General features: G+C 37.5%; 1 protein-coding gene across 5 annotated transcripts in view; it reads right to left on the bottom strand.

Moving 5' to 3' along the window:
- Positions 1 to 19,160, bottom strand: part of NRDC (nardilysin convertase) — a 68,606-nt gene that overhangs the window by 2,616 nt on the left and 46,830 nt on the right. For all 5 annotated transcript variants that reach the window (XM_039885949.1, XM_039885957.1, XM_039885940.1 and 2 more), the window contains 16 exons: positions 18,646 to 18,766; positions 18,510 to 18,568; positions 18,178 to 18,232; positions 13,665 to 13,769; positions 12,721 to 12,844; positions 12,090 to 12,176; positions 11,330 to 11,449; positions 10,173 to 10,224; positions 9,087 to 9,237; positions 6,441 to 6,568; positions 5,126 to 5,288; positions 3,348 to 3,379; positions 2,960 to 3,098; positions 945 to 992; positions 625 to 677; positions 191 to 274 (listed from right to left, as the gene is read on the bottom strand). In XM_039885949.1, the coding sequence (XP_039741883.1) occupies positions 191 to 274; positions 625 to 677; positions 945 to 992; positions 2,960 to 3,098; positions 3,348 to 3,379; positions 5,126 to 5,288; positions 6,441 to 6,568; positions 9,087 to 9,237; positions 10,173 to 10,224; positions 11,330 to 11,449; positions 12,090 to 12,176; positions 12,721 to 12,844; positions 13,665 to 13,769; positions 18,178 to 18,232; positions 18,510 to 18,568; positions 18,646 to 18,766 (1,521 nt within the window). The remainder of the gene's footprint in view (positions 1 to 190; positions 275 to 624; positions 678 to 944; positions 993 to 2,959; positions 3,099 to 3,347; positions 3,380 to 5,125; positions 5,289 to 6,440; positions 6,569 to 9,086; positions 9,238 to 10,172; positions 10,225 to 11,329; positions 11,450 to 12,089; positions 12,177 to 12,720; positions 12,845 to 13,664; positions 13,770 to 18,177; positions 18,233 to 18,509; positions 18,569 to 18,645; positions 18,767 to 19,160) is intronic.

A 19,160-nucleotide genomic window follows, 5' to 3' on the forward strand; every position in this document is an offset into this window, starting at 1 on the left:
AGAAACCACTGATCAGTCCTGGATCAGGCCATCTATGAACCAGCACTCCCCAGCCCCCACCCCCTCCCCACAGCTGTGACTAAAAGCAAACCCTATTTGGTCAGAACTGTTAGATTTAAGGAAGTACCTGTACCCCTACTCTCCATGCCAAGAATAATAGTTGGACCCATCTACTAACTCGTTTACTCACTTGTATTTGGTTGCCTGAGTCCCAACGGTAACAGAGAATCCTAGAATCCCAGATGTGTTCCTACAGGTAGGGTAGACATGATACCTACAGCCAAAGTGAAAAGTTTTATGAGCTCAGGAGGTAAGCTGGGCCCTGCCCTCAGAACATGAGGGAAGGGTTTCTATATATCTTTAGTGGGCCTGGAGGTCCTGAAAGATCTATAAATGTGTATACATCTATTTCATTCTCAGGTTAGCATGCCCACCCCTCTCCTGAACTGAACAGAGGCTAGTCTAAGATGCAAATTCCAGAAGTTTTGACCAGGAGGTATGCCTAGGCATGAAAGGAGCAAAGGGCCCTGAGAAACTGCTCAGTCAGGATATCTGATAAACCTCAGCATGCAAAGTAAGCCCCAGACTCTTATCTGAGCTCAGTGCTCTTGCCAGCAGACTTACCCAAGGGTCTGCTTGGTTCGAAGGAAGTCAAAACAGGGCTCTTCCATGTGCATCTGTAATTCAACATACTACCTATCAGACCAACTCCTAGCAGAGAAACCTCAATTTCTTCCCCCAAAAGTGTTCTACATACCCTCAAAGTCCAGCCTAAATTGCCCTGGCCCCCCGTCCATGATCATACTGGGTGAGAATACTAAATAACCATCTCGCCTTTCAATCATAGGTTTCTAACCACACCCAAGTCCCTCCCCTCAAGCAAAAGGTCAGTCCTCATAGGTCAAAGGCTCCTGAACAACTCAACTCTCCTTTATACAACTTACCACAAGCAGCTCCATAAGAGTGTATTCTTTCAGACTCCTGGTACCTGACTGAAAGGAGAAGAAGTTGGTCAGACCAACTGAAAATCCAATGGCTTACAGGGCTTTTTAATCAGCTATTCTTGGCAATCACATATTCTGGTATCCATCCCACTTTTCTCATCCCCCAAGAAATGACCATAACCCTCTACTGCCATACTTTCAATTTTGTTTATGCATATGCCTTCCCACTAGAGAGAAAGTCTGAGGACAGGAATCATGCTTGATCATTTGTACTCCCAGCCCTAGCACAGAACTGCAGGCAGACATGGCAGAGAGTCCAATAATCCCTGACCTGCCAGCTCCTGCCCAAAGGACCTAGAGGACAAAACCTAAAATAAGTATTTGTAGTTCAAGGTCCTAAGGAAGAGAGCAAGAAATGTCGAGGGCTTCATGAAGGGTATCTGGACCCATTCCTCAGAGAGAGAGCATGTGAATGAGAGGTGCAGCCACGCACAGGGACCCAAACAAATTAAGAAAAAAGCCTAGCAGATGCCACACTTGGAGACCACATCCTGGCTGCCCTGCCCTGGAGACTGGCAAAATAGTGCAGTTAGAACAAAAGAAGGCAGGAGGCCAACAGGCAAGGATTTTGCTTGTATGTCTCCAGGCAGGCTCTTACAGGCTCCTCTGACACAGACTCATTTCTATTCCCTCCCACTTCGCCAGAGGAAGAGGCTAAAGCCAGTGCTCCTCGCAAGCCCTGTTTAGTCAGCAATGAAATTTCCTGTTTGCCTCTAGAAGGACTGCAATAAAACCAGTCATAACCTTGTATCAGTTTCCTGTTCAATATGCTCTCTGTGAGGAGGGAAGTGGTTCCTTAAAGGAAGCAGTTTGTATTAGAAGCTGGTGCTAAGAGGTGATCAATGGAAAGCACCCCAACAGACATGGTCTTACAATATGAAACCCTATCTAAAAGTGGAGAAGTACTAGTCTCTCGGGATTCTGAGCGGTCAGAAGCACTGGGAATGCGGACAGGGCTAAACTGGCCAGGCCATACCATTTATGAAGTTTTGGGCCTGGCAATCATTTCGAGGGGGCAAGGGGCAGAGAAACCACCTGGGGAATCTACAGCCAGAGACAGGTAGACAGGCTCTAATGACGAGCTGGGTTCTAGGGAAAGCCTCAGATCCAGGGCCAGAAACGCAGTAAAGGAGAAGATGAGAGTAAGGCCATGTAGACAGGCCCAAAGCCCAGACCGATCTTCACAGGGCCTGACAGAGAGGTGACTTTCTCATGCAGGGAACCCAGGATTCAAGTAGCAGCTATAGAAGCCCCAGAGTTCGAGAAGTCTGAGATCAGTCTAGACAGGTACAGTTTCCCAAAGTCCTAAAAGTGAGTGGAACTAACCACAAGCTAAGGTGGGCTATGGGCCAACTGAGATCATTACGAAGTCCTTTAAGTCCCATCTCACCTCTCCAGAATGGTGTGGAAAGAACACAGGATTTGAGGACAGAAGGAATAAAGTCAAGCCCCAGCTTGTGTGACCTCAGGGAGGTAAGGGACTCTGGACCTCAGATTCATCATTCATAAAAGAGAGGTGCTAAATCCTATCGCTCTGGTGCTCTGAAACTTTTCATTATAACTGGTAGTCATTCTGTTTGCTGTAGATTGATTGATTGGCTATGTTTACTTTTGTCTCATTTCCAAAACTGTCCTTTTAACGAATGTCGTTCTGCTGCCTAGGGTTCTGTCAGGGGAACGTATAGGAATTTCCAGCCGTGCTTCAGTCTCTATCCCTCTGGACTAGTGTTTAGGTGGTGAATGAAGCACTGTGATTTTAAAAGGGTCCATTTCACTGACAGGAGCAATTTTTAAATGTAGTTGCTTCAAGAAAACAAATGACCCCAAGCACAAAACTACAGAGGTAACTAACTACAAGAGGGCCTTGAAGGTCATAGGGCCACTACTCCCCTAGGCTTTAGTGCCCTAAAGGTACTTAGCCATGAGAATGGCTCTGTGTAAAGGGGCCAACTGACCTGGTAGTACACAGTGACTTCAGAGTTGGCATCACCCTTGTTCAGAGCTTTCACTTTGCATAGGTGGTGGCCACTGGGCAGTTCTACCACCTGGAACTGCACAGACATCTCCTGCTCCAGGGGCATGAAGTTCAGCTTGCTGCAAAAGAATCAGTGTGGGTCACTGAGGCAATGCCTTTATCCTCTTAACCCTTACCCAAAAACTGAAAAAGAGGTCAGGCCTTCCACAGTTCCTTCTGAATTACTTTTTTACATAGTAGCCTCATGAAAACCTACCACAAGAAGTATCTCCATCACGGATTTAGCGACAACTGAGCTGTGTGGCTCAAAGCCCTGCTGCTGGTAAGGACACATAACGCCCAAAGAGAAAACTCAAAGCGATACTCACTCGACAACGTATTTCAGGAAATCCATAGATTCCTAGGAGGCAAAGAAGAAGAAAATGACTACATCAGGCTCTCTTGACATCAGTTTCACCCAGAACCAACTAATATCAATATTCTAATTTCTGGGAAGCTATGGCTAACACGAGGAAAGCAGAGTCTGTCACCCGAAATGTTGGGTAAGTCATTCACCGACTGGGCTCATCATTCACTGATTTAATCCTGTTTGTTGAATACTAAGTGGCTGTCACTTGAACAGCTCCTCGTCTGTTCTCCTTGGCACAATAACTACTTCCCACACTGGAACAAACTTAACTGTTTAGTTCACCCCCACCAGTATGTGCCCTCTATGACAACTGTGACTGCATTTGAGAAGCCTGGGTCTATTCATATGGAGCGTGGCACAGAGCGAGCAGTAGAATAATACTTAATACTAAGTGAATGCATCCTCTCCCCATCTCAAATTCTCTTTTCTTGCCTATAAAAAGAGGGATAAGTGGAGGGGTGAGCTCATCTTGAAAGTGGTTTCTACTTGGGGCAAAACATGGCACTAAGTCCTCTGGACCAAAAGCCGCTGCCCGATAGATACTACCACTGTGCTTGGACACGCAGGCAACTCTCCCTGCTCTTCTCTGTGGGCTGAGGCTTTATACTTCTTTCTATGGGCAGGACAGAAACTAAGGCTGGCTTTGGGATGTAGGATAAAAGTCATAAAGAAAGTGGGAAGGATGCCAGTCAGTCTCGAGTGACCATTTACATTTTTCATCAGGGCCAGTCCTGAAAATCTGGTAGGCCAATGAGGAAGATGGTCCCACAGACACACCCAACTCAATATGTATCAAAACAAACTCCTCATATGCCCCCAACCTACACAACTGCTCCTCCTCCTCCACCAACCCACTGGTTCAAGCAAGAAATCTGGGCATCGCCCTAGATCCTTCCTTCTCCCTCACCCCCATGCCATCACTGAGTCTTGGCCATCCTCCATCTCATTATTTAAGTACTTTTTCAATTATTTTGCCTACCTTCGGGGCTTCATCATTTTTCACTTCAACTTTCTGTGTATGTGTGTGTATATATGGTAAAAACACATAACGAAGTTTACCATCTTAACCACTTTAAAGTGCACAGTTCTGTGGTGTTAAGCATATTCATAGTGTTGTGAAACGGAACTCGAGAACTTTTCATCTTGCAAAACAAACTGTACCTATAAAACCACAATTCACCTCTCCCCAACCCCTGGTAACCACCATTCCACTTTCTGTTTCTATGACTTTGACTACACTAGCATCTCATACAAGTGAAACCATACTTCATGTCAACTTTTATAACAGCCTCATAACTGGCCCCTCAGTTCTTTCTTAATGACAAATCCTCTTTTAAATCCTTCGGTGGTTTTCCATTTCCTACAGGATAAAGCCCGAGCTCCCTAGCTTCACACAAGGTTCACACAACATGTTCTGCCTAAGTATGCATGTGTTCCCACTACCCAGTTCCCGCTTTAATCTTTAAACTGTTTGTAGTTTCTGCACACAATCTTCAATAAGTGTAACCGACACCACATACTTAGCAAACCCATTTTGAAGTCCTGGTCCATTACCAGCAATTTCCTTCAAAGGAAAGTCTTGCCCAGCGTCAGAGGGGCCAAGTTCCCCCCAAAGAGACTATGACAGTGCTGGCCTGCCAAACCTACAGAGCTTCGGGGAAGAACTAATGCAATTCCAGAGCCCACAGCAGCATTCATTCAGACCTGGCCAACGGCAACAGAGCACCTCACACTCACTGTGCTTGTGACATTTCCTTGTACCAGGCCCTCAACGAAGAGCTGGGATTTGAACTCTTTGACAAAGCTCAGCAGAGACTCAAGGGAAAGGCCATCCATCAAAGCTCGGTACTTGTCAATCATAGACCAACGGGCATATTCCAGGATTAAAAGCCGCACGTCTCTGTACAGAGGGCAGAAAAAAAAGTTTTATTGTAAGAAATGAATCTTGAAGCTAAGGAAGGATTTAGTTAAATTTCTATAGATATGTTTTAAAGAGAGACAATTGCTATCACAACTTAAGATAGGGAAACAATCACCAAAAAGCTTTTTAAATTGCATACATAAACTTTTGCATAGATTTGCTCACTGGTACAACAACTCACTTATCTGTCTCGGTTGAGAAATAAAATATTTCACATAAAGTTGCCAGATGAGTCACATACCAATTTTAAATTATTACTATTCTTATTTAAAATCTAACATTATTAATTACTGGAAGCCACCATTATGAATATCTATTCCTGAAGTGACAGTATAGTATAGGTAGTGGCTCTAGGCCAAAATTAGACCAACCCCTACCCCATTTCCCACACTAAGCTGTTTGAACTTGGCAAATCACCTACATCTATGACTCAATTTCTTCATTTGTAAAAGAAGGGAAGTAACAATAGGGTTTTGGTGAAAATTAGATAAATAAATACATATAAAGTTCTTAGATCTAGCACATTACAAATCTTCAACAAAAAGATGTTATTATTATTACTTTCCCATACTGTAATCTAGTAGTATTCAGGAGTTATTGATTATACATTATCATATCAATAGTTCCAGACAACTCTCCTTTCCAATTTATATTTGGTTATTAGTTATTGTAGCTTTTATTATGCTCTCTTCTGAAACCTTGGCTGAATTCCAGATAGCTGCAGTTGCTAGATAAATGATGTGTTAAGCAGTTTAATTCAGCTACTCATCACAATACCCAACACGCTAAAATCACCACAGTAAAATCAGCGGCAAGCAATTTTGAGCTACAACAAAGCCAGCAGTTCTTGAATTGCTGTTATTTACTTACAAACTTTGGAAAAAAACACCATTTTTTACACTCGGTCTCTAATTAAATACAGTAGGTTACTTTCAGTCCTACTTACAGACAGCTACTTTAGCTGGGTTTAGAAATCCTTTAACCCAATAGCCTAGTTTCTTAAACCATAGTATAATTCTAACATGTTTGACAATGAGCACTGAAACTATAGCCTCATTCTCTACTTCTAACCCGTACGAAGGCAAATACTTTCATGTCTTCAGAATATAAGCTGATTCCGTGTATACCCACTTGGCCAGAGTCTCAGGCTTGATGAGGATGTTAAAGTAGGTCTTCTTCAGCTGCTCAGTTATCATTGTGAAGACAGCTGGTGTGGAATTAAACTCCGCTAAGTAGTCAATAATGAGCTGAAACAGTAGCTAAAAAAGAGAAGCATTTAAATGGAAAAGCATAGAAATCCACTAAGCTTTGGGGTTTTGTTTTTTTTTTGTGGGGGGCAGGCTGTTTTCCTTTTTTAAAAAAATTTATTATTAGCTTCAAGTATACACACACACAGTACATTGGTTAGACATTTATACAGTTTATGAAACAATTCCCCTGATTGCTCTTTCTCTCCTCTGGCTCTACTCCATTGGTATTTACCAGGGGCTCAGCATGATAACAGGCATTGTAGGGGACACAGAGATGACTAAAAGACCCTCTAAGGGCTAAAATCCTCAATAATTGTCAAATTTGGGGCAATGATTCTTCTATTTTTATAATGTTCATGGGTATTAAACATTTTTTCTTCCAAATGAACTTAAAAATAATTTTATCCACATACCCACTGTCCCTAAATGTGATTTTAATTGGGAGCACATTAGATTTATATATTAATTTTTGAAGTAATGACAACTTTATATCAAGCTGTCCTATCCAGAAATATGATGAATCTCACTCATTTAAAGTCTTTTTCTATATGTTTCAATAAGAGTTATAGTTTACACAGCTTCTACATTTTTCTTACTTATTCCTAGGTATTTTGTTTTTCTCAATATTATAAAATAGAATAGTTTTTTCTACTCATTTCTAAGTGGTTATTTCTATTACAAGAAAATTTTGATATACTGATCTCATAACCAGCCACAAGTTATTTTTAATTTTTAGTGGTATCTTAGGTCTAAGAATACAATCACATTGTATTATAAAGAGAAATACTTTCTCTTTCCAAGTGTTTTTATTTATTTCATTTTCTTTTTTGTTTTAATGTAGTAGTCAGAACCTCTAAAACAATGCTGAATAATAGAAGTGATTGTGGGTATCACTGGCTTATTCCTGCTTTTAATGTTTAGCATTTCATCAGTTAGTGTAATATTTGCTGTTACTGTTTTTAAATTAAGATTTTTTCATTGTGTTTAAGTAATTTCCCTTCATTTCTACTTATTAGGAATGCCCCTTCAAATTTATCAAATCACTTTTTGGCATTTATCACTATATTCACATATAGGCATACCTCATTTTATTGTTCTTTGCTTTACTGCATGCTTCGCAGATGTGCATTTTTTACTAAGTGAAACCAGCAAAAAGCTTACAATTTGCTTTATTGAGATACTCGCTTTATTGCGGAGGCCTAGAACAAAAACTGCAGTATCTCCGAGGATGCCTCTAGTGCTTCTCTTTTGACCTGTGTTATAATTTATGCTCATCAACTTCCTAGTACTGAACAACCAATCCTTTCCATTCCTGGCACTTGGTTGTGGCCGATTATCCTTTTTGTTACATTTTTGAATTTTATTTTCAGATTTTAAAATGTTTGCATCTATATTTTATAGGTAAAACTGGTCTCTGGTTTTATATATTTATATTCTATCTCAAGTTTTAATAATAAGGCTAGGTAAGCTTCATAAAATAAAGAACCTCAAATACTTTTCTATTTTGTATTTTGAAAAGCTCTCCAGGTAATTCCAAAAACATAACTCCCCACCCCACCCCACCTCCCCACAAGTGACAACCACTGTATTAGGCTTTAATCTGTTAGGATCTTAAATTACATTATATGTAGGCCTTGAAAGGTTGACAAAAGTAAAATATTCCATGACGTCTCCTCCTAAGACCAATCTTTGTTCCCTGGGGAGACTGATAGGGACAAGTATATAAAAGAGAGAACTATGCTCTTTACTAGAGTTTTTGCTAAGATATGGAGGCTATTATCTCTTAGCACAGGTCTAATTTCTGCCAGGTCCTTCCTTCCAGATTTTTTCTTGTGTGAACCCAGTTCCCCAAACCTTAATATATGTTTTACTCAAGAAACCAAGATATAAAATTCATTGTTGGGTATATTATATTACTTCACCTGGTATTTAGTGATCTAATCCTTTTAGCTATCACCCCATATTATTTCTTCCTCTGCTTATGAAGAAGTTTTGGACAAAGTGACATTGGAACACATTCCTTACCTAAAGATACACTACTGACAACTTACAGACTCTGTCTTTAAAAGGCTCATAAACTGAGAGCTGAGAAACAAGACTCGAAACAATGGGGTAGAGTGTAAGAAGAGGAAGAAAGGACACAAACATTTGAGTTCTACTCTGTCAGGCAATGTGCCAGGTACTTTAAATCTGATTGCTATATGATATGAAATCAAGCTCAAACTAATCCTAAATGCCAGTATTGGCTGCAGAGTAACTGACAGCAAAGGGAAGTGAAATCAAGCCTGAAGCACAGGCTGTATTGTATGTGTTGCTAGTAATTAATGAATATATGTTGCTCTTATGTGTGGCCAAAGTTAGAACAGTTGTCATCAGCCAATTAAACATGATAATCCAAATTAAGAAAGATTTCTTTCGAGGTATAGCACTCTATGCGCAAGCTTCTATGCTTGGTGCTAAACGGGCAAGAAATGTAGGTATCATATTTTAAAGCTCTCTATGAGGAAAACAGAGCACTTATACTTACAGGTAGTTTGTGGTTGAATCCTTTCACTCGAATAATTAAACCGTGTTCTCCAGCTACCAGCTTATACTCCAGCTGTGCCACATCTGCTTCATAAGCTGGTTCCGCAAGGTTATGGGTAAGGATATTGACAAAGATGTCAAAGAGGACCACGCTGGGAGTATAAAATGCAAACAACATCATTAATTGTCAAGAAACAGACATGAATAGATTTGCTTTGATTTAAAGTAAGAAACTTTACTTTTAGAAAGCTGTTAATTCGCTACTGCAGAATGTAAAACTGAATACTAATTGAGTTCAAAGGTAAATACAGCTTGCTCGAGACTTAGTTTCACATGAGCATCATAGACTCCTACTTCCCACTGTGCACCCCATTTTTTTCATGTTAAGCATACATAGAAAATGATAATATTTATCGTGCACAGGGAAGTAAGTGTAAAAGGCATCAAAGACAACTGGCTCTGGCTATTCCTGTGGCCTAGGTTTTCTGACTGATAAAACTCTGAGGGAAGGGAAGAAGGTAAGGCATTTTTTCAAAGTGGATATTAATAAATGTTAGCGTTGCTTGTCATTTTAAGGTTGGATTTTATACTTTAAGTGGCAAAAGAAAGGAATAAATACACTAACATTTCCTGAGCACCTCCTATGTTTCAGGGACATTTTATGTTCTCTGACAACCCACAATGTAGCTATCTACATAAATATAAAAGTAATTTGCTAAGAAAAGTATACATAATCAGATTCCTTGGCAATCTCTAAATACGTGATCAACAGATCCATTAGTCCTTATTATGGACTGGTAGCTAACCCAAACTCATCTCTAAGTAACTATCACAATCCAGTAATTCTATGACTAGCCTACACTATCAGCATGTTTTACAAATGGATACTGGAGATGCAGCAGCCATAATTCCATTTTAATATTTAGTTATCAATACAAATAATTTGTCTTGGGCACAGAAAAAAATACATAAATCAACAAGCATAGCTCAAGTACTGATATAGAAAATGACAGACTGATTCATAATGAAACAAAATAATTTTCAATAATAATAAATGTATTTTCTAGAAAAGAAGACAATTGCTTACTTTGCTGCAGACTTCTGTATCAAAGGTGAGATCAGATGGAAACGTATATATGCTGAAAGAAAAGACCACAGATAAGAAAATATAGTCCAGAGGACTCCAATAGTTTATACATCTGCTATTTACTCCCAGTATCATATTTTTTAAAATTCTGAAATAAACTACTAATTCTTAAATGCTCATTACATTTTTTTATCCTTAAGGGTCTTTAAAAAGTTATATTTACCATTCCAAATAATGTCCAGAAGGCACACTTAATCAGTGGGAAGACCTGATATATAGACAGATATATAAACTGGCCTATTGAATACTCATATTTATCAATAGCTTTAGTCCAGGAAAAATGTTTACAGAGGTATACAAGCCAGTAACATTAAGGCAACATCCTGATGCTCACAAAATGTTACAGCAGAACCTGTCCAAGGACGCTGAATAAATGTTAAGAAAAATTTTAGAAACTCTTATAAGCTATTCGAGAAAAACTGAGGCAACACCTTCCCAATAAACTCAAGAATCTCTCAGAGCTACAGGGCAGTTATGTTGAGGTCAGGGATATGGATTAAATGCAACCAAGAGCACTCAGCCTTTGAGTCCATGTTGCTGCAGGAAGTTCTTTTGCTATGCATAAGAACTGAAAAAAAAGCAACATAGTTTGGGCCACCATGTTGAATATAAGGATTTTAGAGTCTGTTTAACTATACAGTATGCTTCCTTTGTGTTGAAAAGCAAAACAGTAGAGGGAGATATTTGCTAAACGAGGCTATCATGTCTAAGAGTAATTTCCTTCAGCATATTTTGATTCTCTCTCTTTTCATTTTTTTATTTTTTCTTTCTTTTTAAAAATAATGTTCAAAAGTACCACCTACTTCCTAAGATGGTCAAATACCTGGTTCTGCTTTCATTTAACTGAAAGAAAAATATCTGAAAAGAATTTCATTTTAGGCTTGAATCTTTATTTCCTGGAATCTGCAGTGTCTCCAAGGATTTCTGTGATAGAACAGGAACACAGTATAGGTCTAACAGATAAGCCTAGAGAAGGTCTTAAAATGGAAGGGGAGGGAAGGGAGATAGGTGATAGACATAAGGCAAAAAGGTTGCTACAAAGTGGAGAAAGATTTGCAACACTTATTTCACTCCTTTTAGGGAAGGAAACATTTTACCTTTGGGGATTTTGAATTTGTTGTCTTTCTTATACCACAGGCAACCTTGTGGCGTATTCACAATTTTAACAGGGTATTCTGTCTCAGGGCAATCAAAAGCCTTCAACATGAAGTCCGTGGCTAACAACAACAACAAAAAAAAGTAATAATTCATTCAGGTATTTTAACAGGATTCCCAGCAATCTCTTCTTGGTTTCAGAAATCTAAGTAACTTTTCTTTAGGAAATGTTTTCCAAGCTAGTAGACAGACACATATACACATATATACCTAAATAGAACAAAAGTTCTTAAAATAATACCCTTTATGCAATGAAACATTTTGCTATTTTCCATTCTAATTGATTTTTTGAATGTTTTCACAACCCATTACACTGATTTCACAAGCCTCTAAAATGGGTTGCAATCTGTAGCTTGAAAAACACAAAAACAACCATACAAGATAATGGCAATTCCTATGTAGACTGAATGAAAGGATGAGCTATGATATATAAGCAAAAGCAGAAGCTTCAGAGCGTCCCAAGATCTATATTTAAGTCCTGTTTCCTCCATGCAGCAACTGAATAGTCTTGGACAAGTCACCTTCCATTTTGAGCCTCAGTTCTCTTTCAAAAAGGTAAGAAAACAGTAATGCCCACCCCACAGTGTTGCTGGGAAACAAATATGATTCAAATGGTTCTTTGTAGAACAATGTTCTATACAGGTGTTATTTGTTTTATTAGTATATGGATGAATTATGCATTACGCTTGCTATTTCACTGACCTATGTACTTGTTTTCAGCTGGAAGATGAAGATCTGGATTTAATTCGAAATTACTCTTCCACAGTTCAGCCCAAGGGTTTTCAACATCTGTAGAGATGGAAAAACAAACTGATCCAATAAAGGATGCAATATTCTGAATTCTCTTAATAACAAACCAGTCAACAACTGGCCTTCATGAATCAATCCTCCTTTCTTATGAAACCTTTGAGTGACATATTCAGGCACTCTAGACTCTTGCTTCTCAAAGTACAGTCTCTGCAGCACTGGTATCACCAGGGAGCTTATCAGAATTGCAGAGTCTCAGGCCCACCCCAGAGCTACTGAATCAGAATCTGTATTTTAATAAGATCTCCTTCCCTGCACCCTGACATTTGAGGTGTACTTTTCTAAAACATACTCAAAACTGCCCCCAAACTGCCAAGAAACAGGATTTTTTCACTAGCTAATAAATATAGAGATAAGCACAACAGAAAATAGGTTCCTGCAAAGAAGTATAAATAATTTTCATTTCAAAGTATTTTCTAAAAAATATAGGTATTTTCCCCTCCCATCAGACAAATTATTAAGTGATAAAAATTCTCAGGTGAGTCAGATACACCTAAATATAGGACACCTATTAAAAATATTTTACCTTCCATACTATACTGAGTTCCAAACCATTTCTCTTTGAGGTCACACTTTCCTTCATTAGCACCAGACAGAAGAACGAGATTTGCTTTTTGAGGAACTAGCTGATTAAGGGCTTCAGCAATGACCTAATAAGGGATGGAGGGTTAGGGAGAAGACACACACCCAATAACAACTTTAACTTATACATCTCTGTTAAAAAGGCAAAACCACATTGTGTTAGACCCCCAAGATCCTAGCATGTTAATGTTACTGAAAATATGTCTATGGTCCATGAACACTCTAATTTACAAAACTTCATTAGTCTATCAGTTATTTAAAATGTTTCTTAATAAAGCCATAAGCAGTACTCACCTCAAATTCTACATTGTAACAGTATGAACAGTAAAAAATAGCTATCACTAAGCTTTTCCTATGTGCCAGGTAATGTTTAACATACACTATTTCATTTAATCCTAAAAATAACCCTAAGGTACACCAATTTATAGAAAATAATACACAACTTCAGAGGTTAAAGGTTAAGTAATTTACTCAGGTTAAAATGATGTAATCTGTACAAAATGACACAGCTACAAGTGGCAAAAGTGGGGTTCTAACCAAGTTTGTACAGGATTCCAAAGATTATACTCTATGCATTACACTATCTCACACCCGAGTCCATAAAATGATCCCAACATAGGGCCTACTTTAATAACCTTCAGCAACGATAAGGACTAAACACAAGACCTGATGGGTTACTATTCTCCTCATATTAAAACATAATCATATACAAAAGAATCATGAAACATTATCCACGAAACTATTGACATTTCTTCTATTTAAACTAACAAAACATTTGACTAAATATAATCAAGTTTTCTCCATTCCCACAGTTCTTAAGTACATTTCTGCACTTTCTCACCCTCCTCTTTCTCTAAATTTAAGTTCTAGACATGGAAACCTCCTTACCTCTGGCTTGTATTCAAAAAGAAGCTGATCTCCGGTGAGAAAGTCCTGCAGCGGGTACAGCTGCATGTTTTCACACATGTTTTCCACATACTCAACTGGATCTGTCTGTGAAGAGGTAAAATTATTTCACACCAGAGACTCTCCATCATTTTCCTTAATTTGCCACAAAATACAAGTACTTTTCTCTTTTTTTAAACAATAAACCAAAAGAGTGGAGTTCTGAACAGATATAACCAGACGTAATTGCAGCTTAAGAAGCTGATTCTTGGAATTCCAAGAAAATTTAGCCAGAGCTACTACTTAAAGAGTTTAACACGACACCCTTCAATCCCCCATCCTGAGCCTTACAACACGCTAGGCTCTAATCATGTCATAGCCTCTTCATGAGAGCAATTACCACATTGAACTGTAAGTGCCTGTTTACATGACAAGTGCTTCACAATGCTGTAAGGTCCACAAAGACAGGGTCTTCATTGTTTTATCAGTACAGCACTATCACCTAAAAGCTATTTGTAACCATGAATCAAATTAAGATAGAAATCAAAATGTGTGATTAGATAAAAGTCTTGATATAAGAAGTTACATTAATCAGTATATTATCTCAATTTAAAACTGAAAGAGTGACCACCACAATTCTCTAACCTGAGATGGAAATACTTTTTCAGAGGAAAGTAATCAATTACAGTATTTATTGATCGCTCAGATACACAGAATCTTGAACCAAGTCGACCAAGGAGTTCCATTCCTACATTTTGTAATGAGGACATATATTCAGACTGATTAGGTGACTTGCCCAAGGTCACACAGTAAAAAAGTGACAGGCTGAGTTCTAGCCAAAAAGTGGGAACAAAAAGTGAGATACTAGAACTCAGCCTTCCTAATGTAGTAGTGAGCATTCTTTCCAAAATACCACACTGCCCAGTCCTTTACTAGACAATATGGGTTGTTCTCTCACCTAATAGAAGACAGAAAAAAAGTTACTATATTCATGGAGGAGAAATGAGACAAGCATACATCAAATTACAGACTATAGGTACCTCACATAAATATAGAGCAAGAAAAAAAAACAGAATAAGGAAAAAGATGGTTGGCTTCTCCCCACCTCCCACTTCAGGAAACATTTCTGAATCAGTAAGTTGACTAATAAAAGTGCTATTATTGTTTGAAATGACTCTTCCTACTCTGTTCTAATTTTTTTAATCAGTTATTTTTACCAGCCACTTATTTATAAGTTAACTACTCTAATCAGTAGGCCACAAAACTGAGTGAGTCAAAATATTTCCTATGAAAAAAACAATGAGAACCCTGGCTAAAAGCAGATCTTTGCTGCCAAGGCAATGGAGAAAGTACTGGGAAGAACACTGAAATGCTACCCTTTAATTTTTTAAAAAGGTATAATTCATACACCATAGAATTCACACTTTTAAAGTGTACATTCAGTGGTTTTTAGTACAGTTACAGTTGTGCAACCATAACCACTATCTAGTTCCAGAATATTTTCATTACTCCAAAAAGAAACCCCCGTATCCATTAAGCACTTGTTCCCAATTACCCACCCGCCTCAGCCACTGGCAGCCAACAATCTGTGTTCCATCTTATGGATTTACCTATTCTGGATATCTCATATAAATGGAATCATATAATCTGTGACTTGTGTCTGGCTTCTTCCATTTAGCATGATGTTTTGAAGGTTAATCTATGTTGTAGCATGAATCAATACTTTATTCCTTTTTAATGGCTGAATAGTATTCCATAGTATGCAGAGTCTACATTTTGTTTAACCATTCATTCATTGATGGACATTGGCTTGTTCCCACTTTTTGGCTATAATGAATAATGCTTATAAGAACATCTGTGTAACAAGTTTTTGTATGAACATATGTTGTCAATTTTCTGGGTGTGTACCTAGGTGTGGAATTGGTAGCTTTTATGGTAACATTATGTTTAAGTTTTTAAGGAACTGCCAAACTGTTTTCCAAGCAGTGCACCATTTTACATTCCCACCAGCAATGTATGAGGGCCCCAATTTCTCTGCATCTTCTCCAACACTTGTAATTGTTTATCCTCTAATTTTTTCATCTACTACAAACTCTCACTGCCTTCCATTATTGTTATTGTTCCTGTTTTTCTGTCTACAGTGCCTACAAAAAGCACAGAAATAGCTTTTCGCTAGTTCAGTAAATTAATTTATATTAATTTACTGAGTCCAAGTTCCTATATGAAATTAAATTTTTTTTAATTTCTTAATTTAAAGAAAAGACTGGTTTGAATAATGTGAAAAGGGCATTCCTATCTGCCTTTATTGATGAAGACCAGAAAAAGTCTGAAGAGGAGACATTTTAACTTTGTTTTAAAAAGAAATATGTAAAAGCCAAAATAAGCTGAGCTACTTGAGTGAATTTAGTAGTTCACACATACATGGGTGAATTTAGTAGTTCACACATACATGGGCCCTTCTGATTTGTTCTGACTTTGCACTGATTAGGTTTTAATCTAAGATGTTTTGAGCTCGTGTTTTAAAATCAAAGTAAGTATTCGTGAGCATTTATAAAGGTGAAAAAAAAAATGAGCTACAAAATGGAGAGATATCGGTGAACAAAAACCTTGAAATGCCTTGCTAAGAAGGAACTGGAGGTACAGAAAGAATATGTCACTCAGTGCTAATAATCAGATCCCCAAAAAGGGAACTGAGTTATCACTTACAGTTGCAGTCCACAATTCATGTTCCCACTCCATTCCTGCCACGGTTATGGCCCACATTGTGCCACCATAGCTGATAAGGACACTGAACAAAATCACTCCTGGGAAGGTAGATGGCAGGATTTGTGGGCTCTATGCATATCAACCTATTTACCGGGAGAAGTCTACAGGAACTTCTAATGGCCAAGTCACAGCATTCTTTCCGTTTTGACAGAATAAGATTTCTATTTCAAGTGATTTCAAGTATATAGAGCAGATTACATAGGAGTCAATAGCAACTGGAAGCTTATAGTTTTTGTGACCTTGTCCTCATGTACTTAAATCTTCTCTACTCATCGTAGGTATTGTCTTTGGTTCTGATCCAAAAAGGCAGCTTTCAAGATGTTCTACGAACTGGTTCTAAATCAGTAGCTCATAAACTAGGGTCCATAGGCACCTCCCACAAAATATCAGTGGACAAATTCAGAAAGGGGTGGTAGTGCAAGAATTTGGTTGGGAAGAAATTACATATTTATTTTCACTAATCTCTAATTTAGCATTTTTATTTGATTATGAATATGGCAACATCTATGACTATAACCAAAAGAAAATGCAAGATAGTTGTTGCAGATATCTCCAAATATCACACTCATGGCTACTTAAAAATTATAATAATTACTAGAACTACCATTAGACCTTATCATTTAATATATTAATACATTATTTTTTACTATTTTAAGTACTTTATTTCAATATTCCTTCACAAACTACTGTATTTTATGTACTTAAAAACACTATTCTATTAACTGTGTAATAAATAATGGTATAGTTTCAATGTTAAATTTCTTGAGTGTGATAATTTTAGTGAGATAGTGCAAGAGAATACGTTTGTAGCAGATATAGCTAAAAAATTTAGGGATGAAGTATGATATTTATAATTAAATCTCAAATATTTTCAGAAAAAAATCACATATGCACAGACATAAAAAGAGAATAAATAAAATATGGCAAAATATTAATAACTTTGAATCCAGATAAGGGATATACCAGTGATCACTGTACTACTATGGCAATTTTTCTGCGAGTTTAAAAAGTTAGAGGGCTAAAATATTATTCTGAAGAGGGATCCAGATGATTCGACAGATTTCCAAAGGGATCCAAAGGCACAAAAGAGTTTAAAAAAACCCCACTCTAAACTCCTCAACTTTCAGCCTTATATAATACCTCCCTCTCAGATACACTATGCTACAGACAAATGTAGGATCATTTTCTTTTTCACAGTATCCCAGAGTTCTCTACTTTTGTGCTTCCCACTTCTTAGGATGTATCCCACACCTTATCCATTTTTTAATGTTGAACTCAATTCAAATTTACCACATCCATGAAGCCTTCCCTGATTCTATTCCAATCAAGGCAAATGCTTTCCTTGCCCCGAAATCCCAAAGCACACAGTTTCTAACATTACATATGGTAATTATTAAAGATTATCTTGCAGAATGTCTTCACAATATTTGAATTCTCAAAATATCAAGTACCATAGCATGATGCTCTCCATGTATATTTATCAATGGAATAGACAGATGGATGACTACGTATGAGAATGATCATCACATAATACGATCTGTGTCAATCTGCCTAACCCTCTCACTGTTACTTCAGTATAAATACTCAAAAACACGAGAGTTAATTTGCAGATAAACTCAAGGCTATCTTGAGACTCACATGACAGAGTGGCAGAATTAAAACTCCAGTGATATTTCCAAAAAGAGGAACAATGTCCGTACTAATCTCAAAAAGAAAAGAAAACATTCTAAAAGAATTTGACTTCCAGTACCTGTTCTTGGTAATGAAACTCGTTATCCTCAATTTTCTGGATTTCTTCAAAAATTCTGTGAATAAAATTATAATTAGAAGACGTATTTAAATTTCTCATTAAAATCATCAGCAAAAGAGAAGCATAAAAATAAATAGACTGGTCACATAAACATAAACCCTTAATGTACAGTCACATGAAAAGGAATAAGAATATGGAGCTAGTAAAGGCAATTAAGCAGGAAATGCCCAAAAAACAATCAAAGCAGGACTAAAGCATGTCTACTGGCAGCCTAAAAGCTAAAACATACTAGGATTGACTCCTGGCCTAATTCTAACAAAAGCATGTATTACCTTTTTTCTGGGCCTAGCTTCTGCAGCATTTTTAAATACTGGAAGACAGTATGAGCCACCTAAAACAAAACAGCTGATTATACTTTTACACAAAGTGATACCTATATTTTAAAAACCCTCCATATTAATTATTTACCTCATAGAAATGTTTATAACCCTCATCAGTCAATGTAATAGAAATGCTGAACACTGAGTAGGTAGAATTTTGTTCAAATCCTGTCTCACCATTTCCACCAAATAGTGCAAGAGCCCAGCACCTATAGTTAGGGAAAAATTAATCCAATCAATATCTGGGGACTAATAGTCTACATATACATCAAATAAACAAAATACATAGGCTTTCTATGTAAATTTGGGGAAGTTCAACCTTTGATGCACACATGCTTTCCTATAGTAAAAGTACAAATCTTAAAAGCACAAAGCCTCCCACAGAACTGTAATGCATTCAGGAATCACTAGAAGAAAATAATAGCCATATTTATTTGTTTAATAGAAACATTAATATATGTTACAAAACAGTAAAACATTAACAGTTTTATGAAGCCATAGTAATTTTTGTTGAAGAGAACAGCACAATATTAAAATCCTAAAATACGGAGGGAGGGAAGCCAGAATAGTTTGAAATTCTAATAAAATTCAGCAAGGTAGAAA

The sequence above is a fragment of the Pteropus medius genome, unplaced genomic scaffold, assembly GCF_902729225.1.
Source record: "Pteropus medius unplaced genomic scaffold, Ma_sr-lr_union100, whole genome shotgun sequence".
Taxonomy (NCBI): Eukaryota; Metazoa; Chordata; class Mammalia; order Chiroptera; family Pteropodidae; genus Pteropus; species Pteropus medius.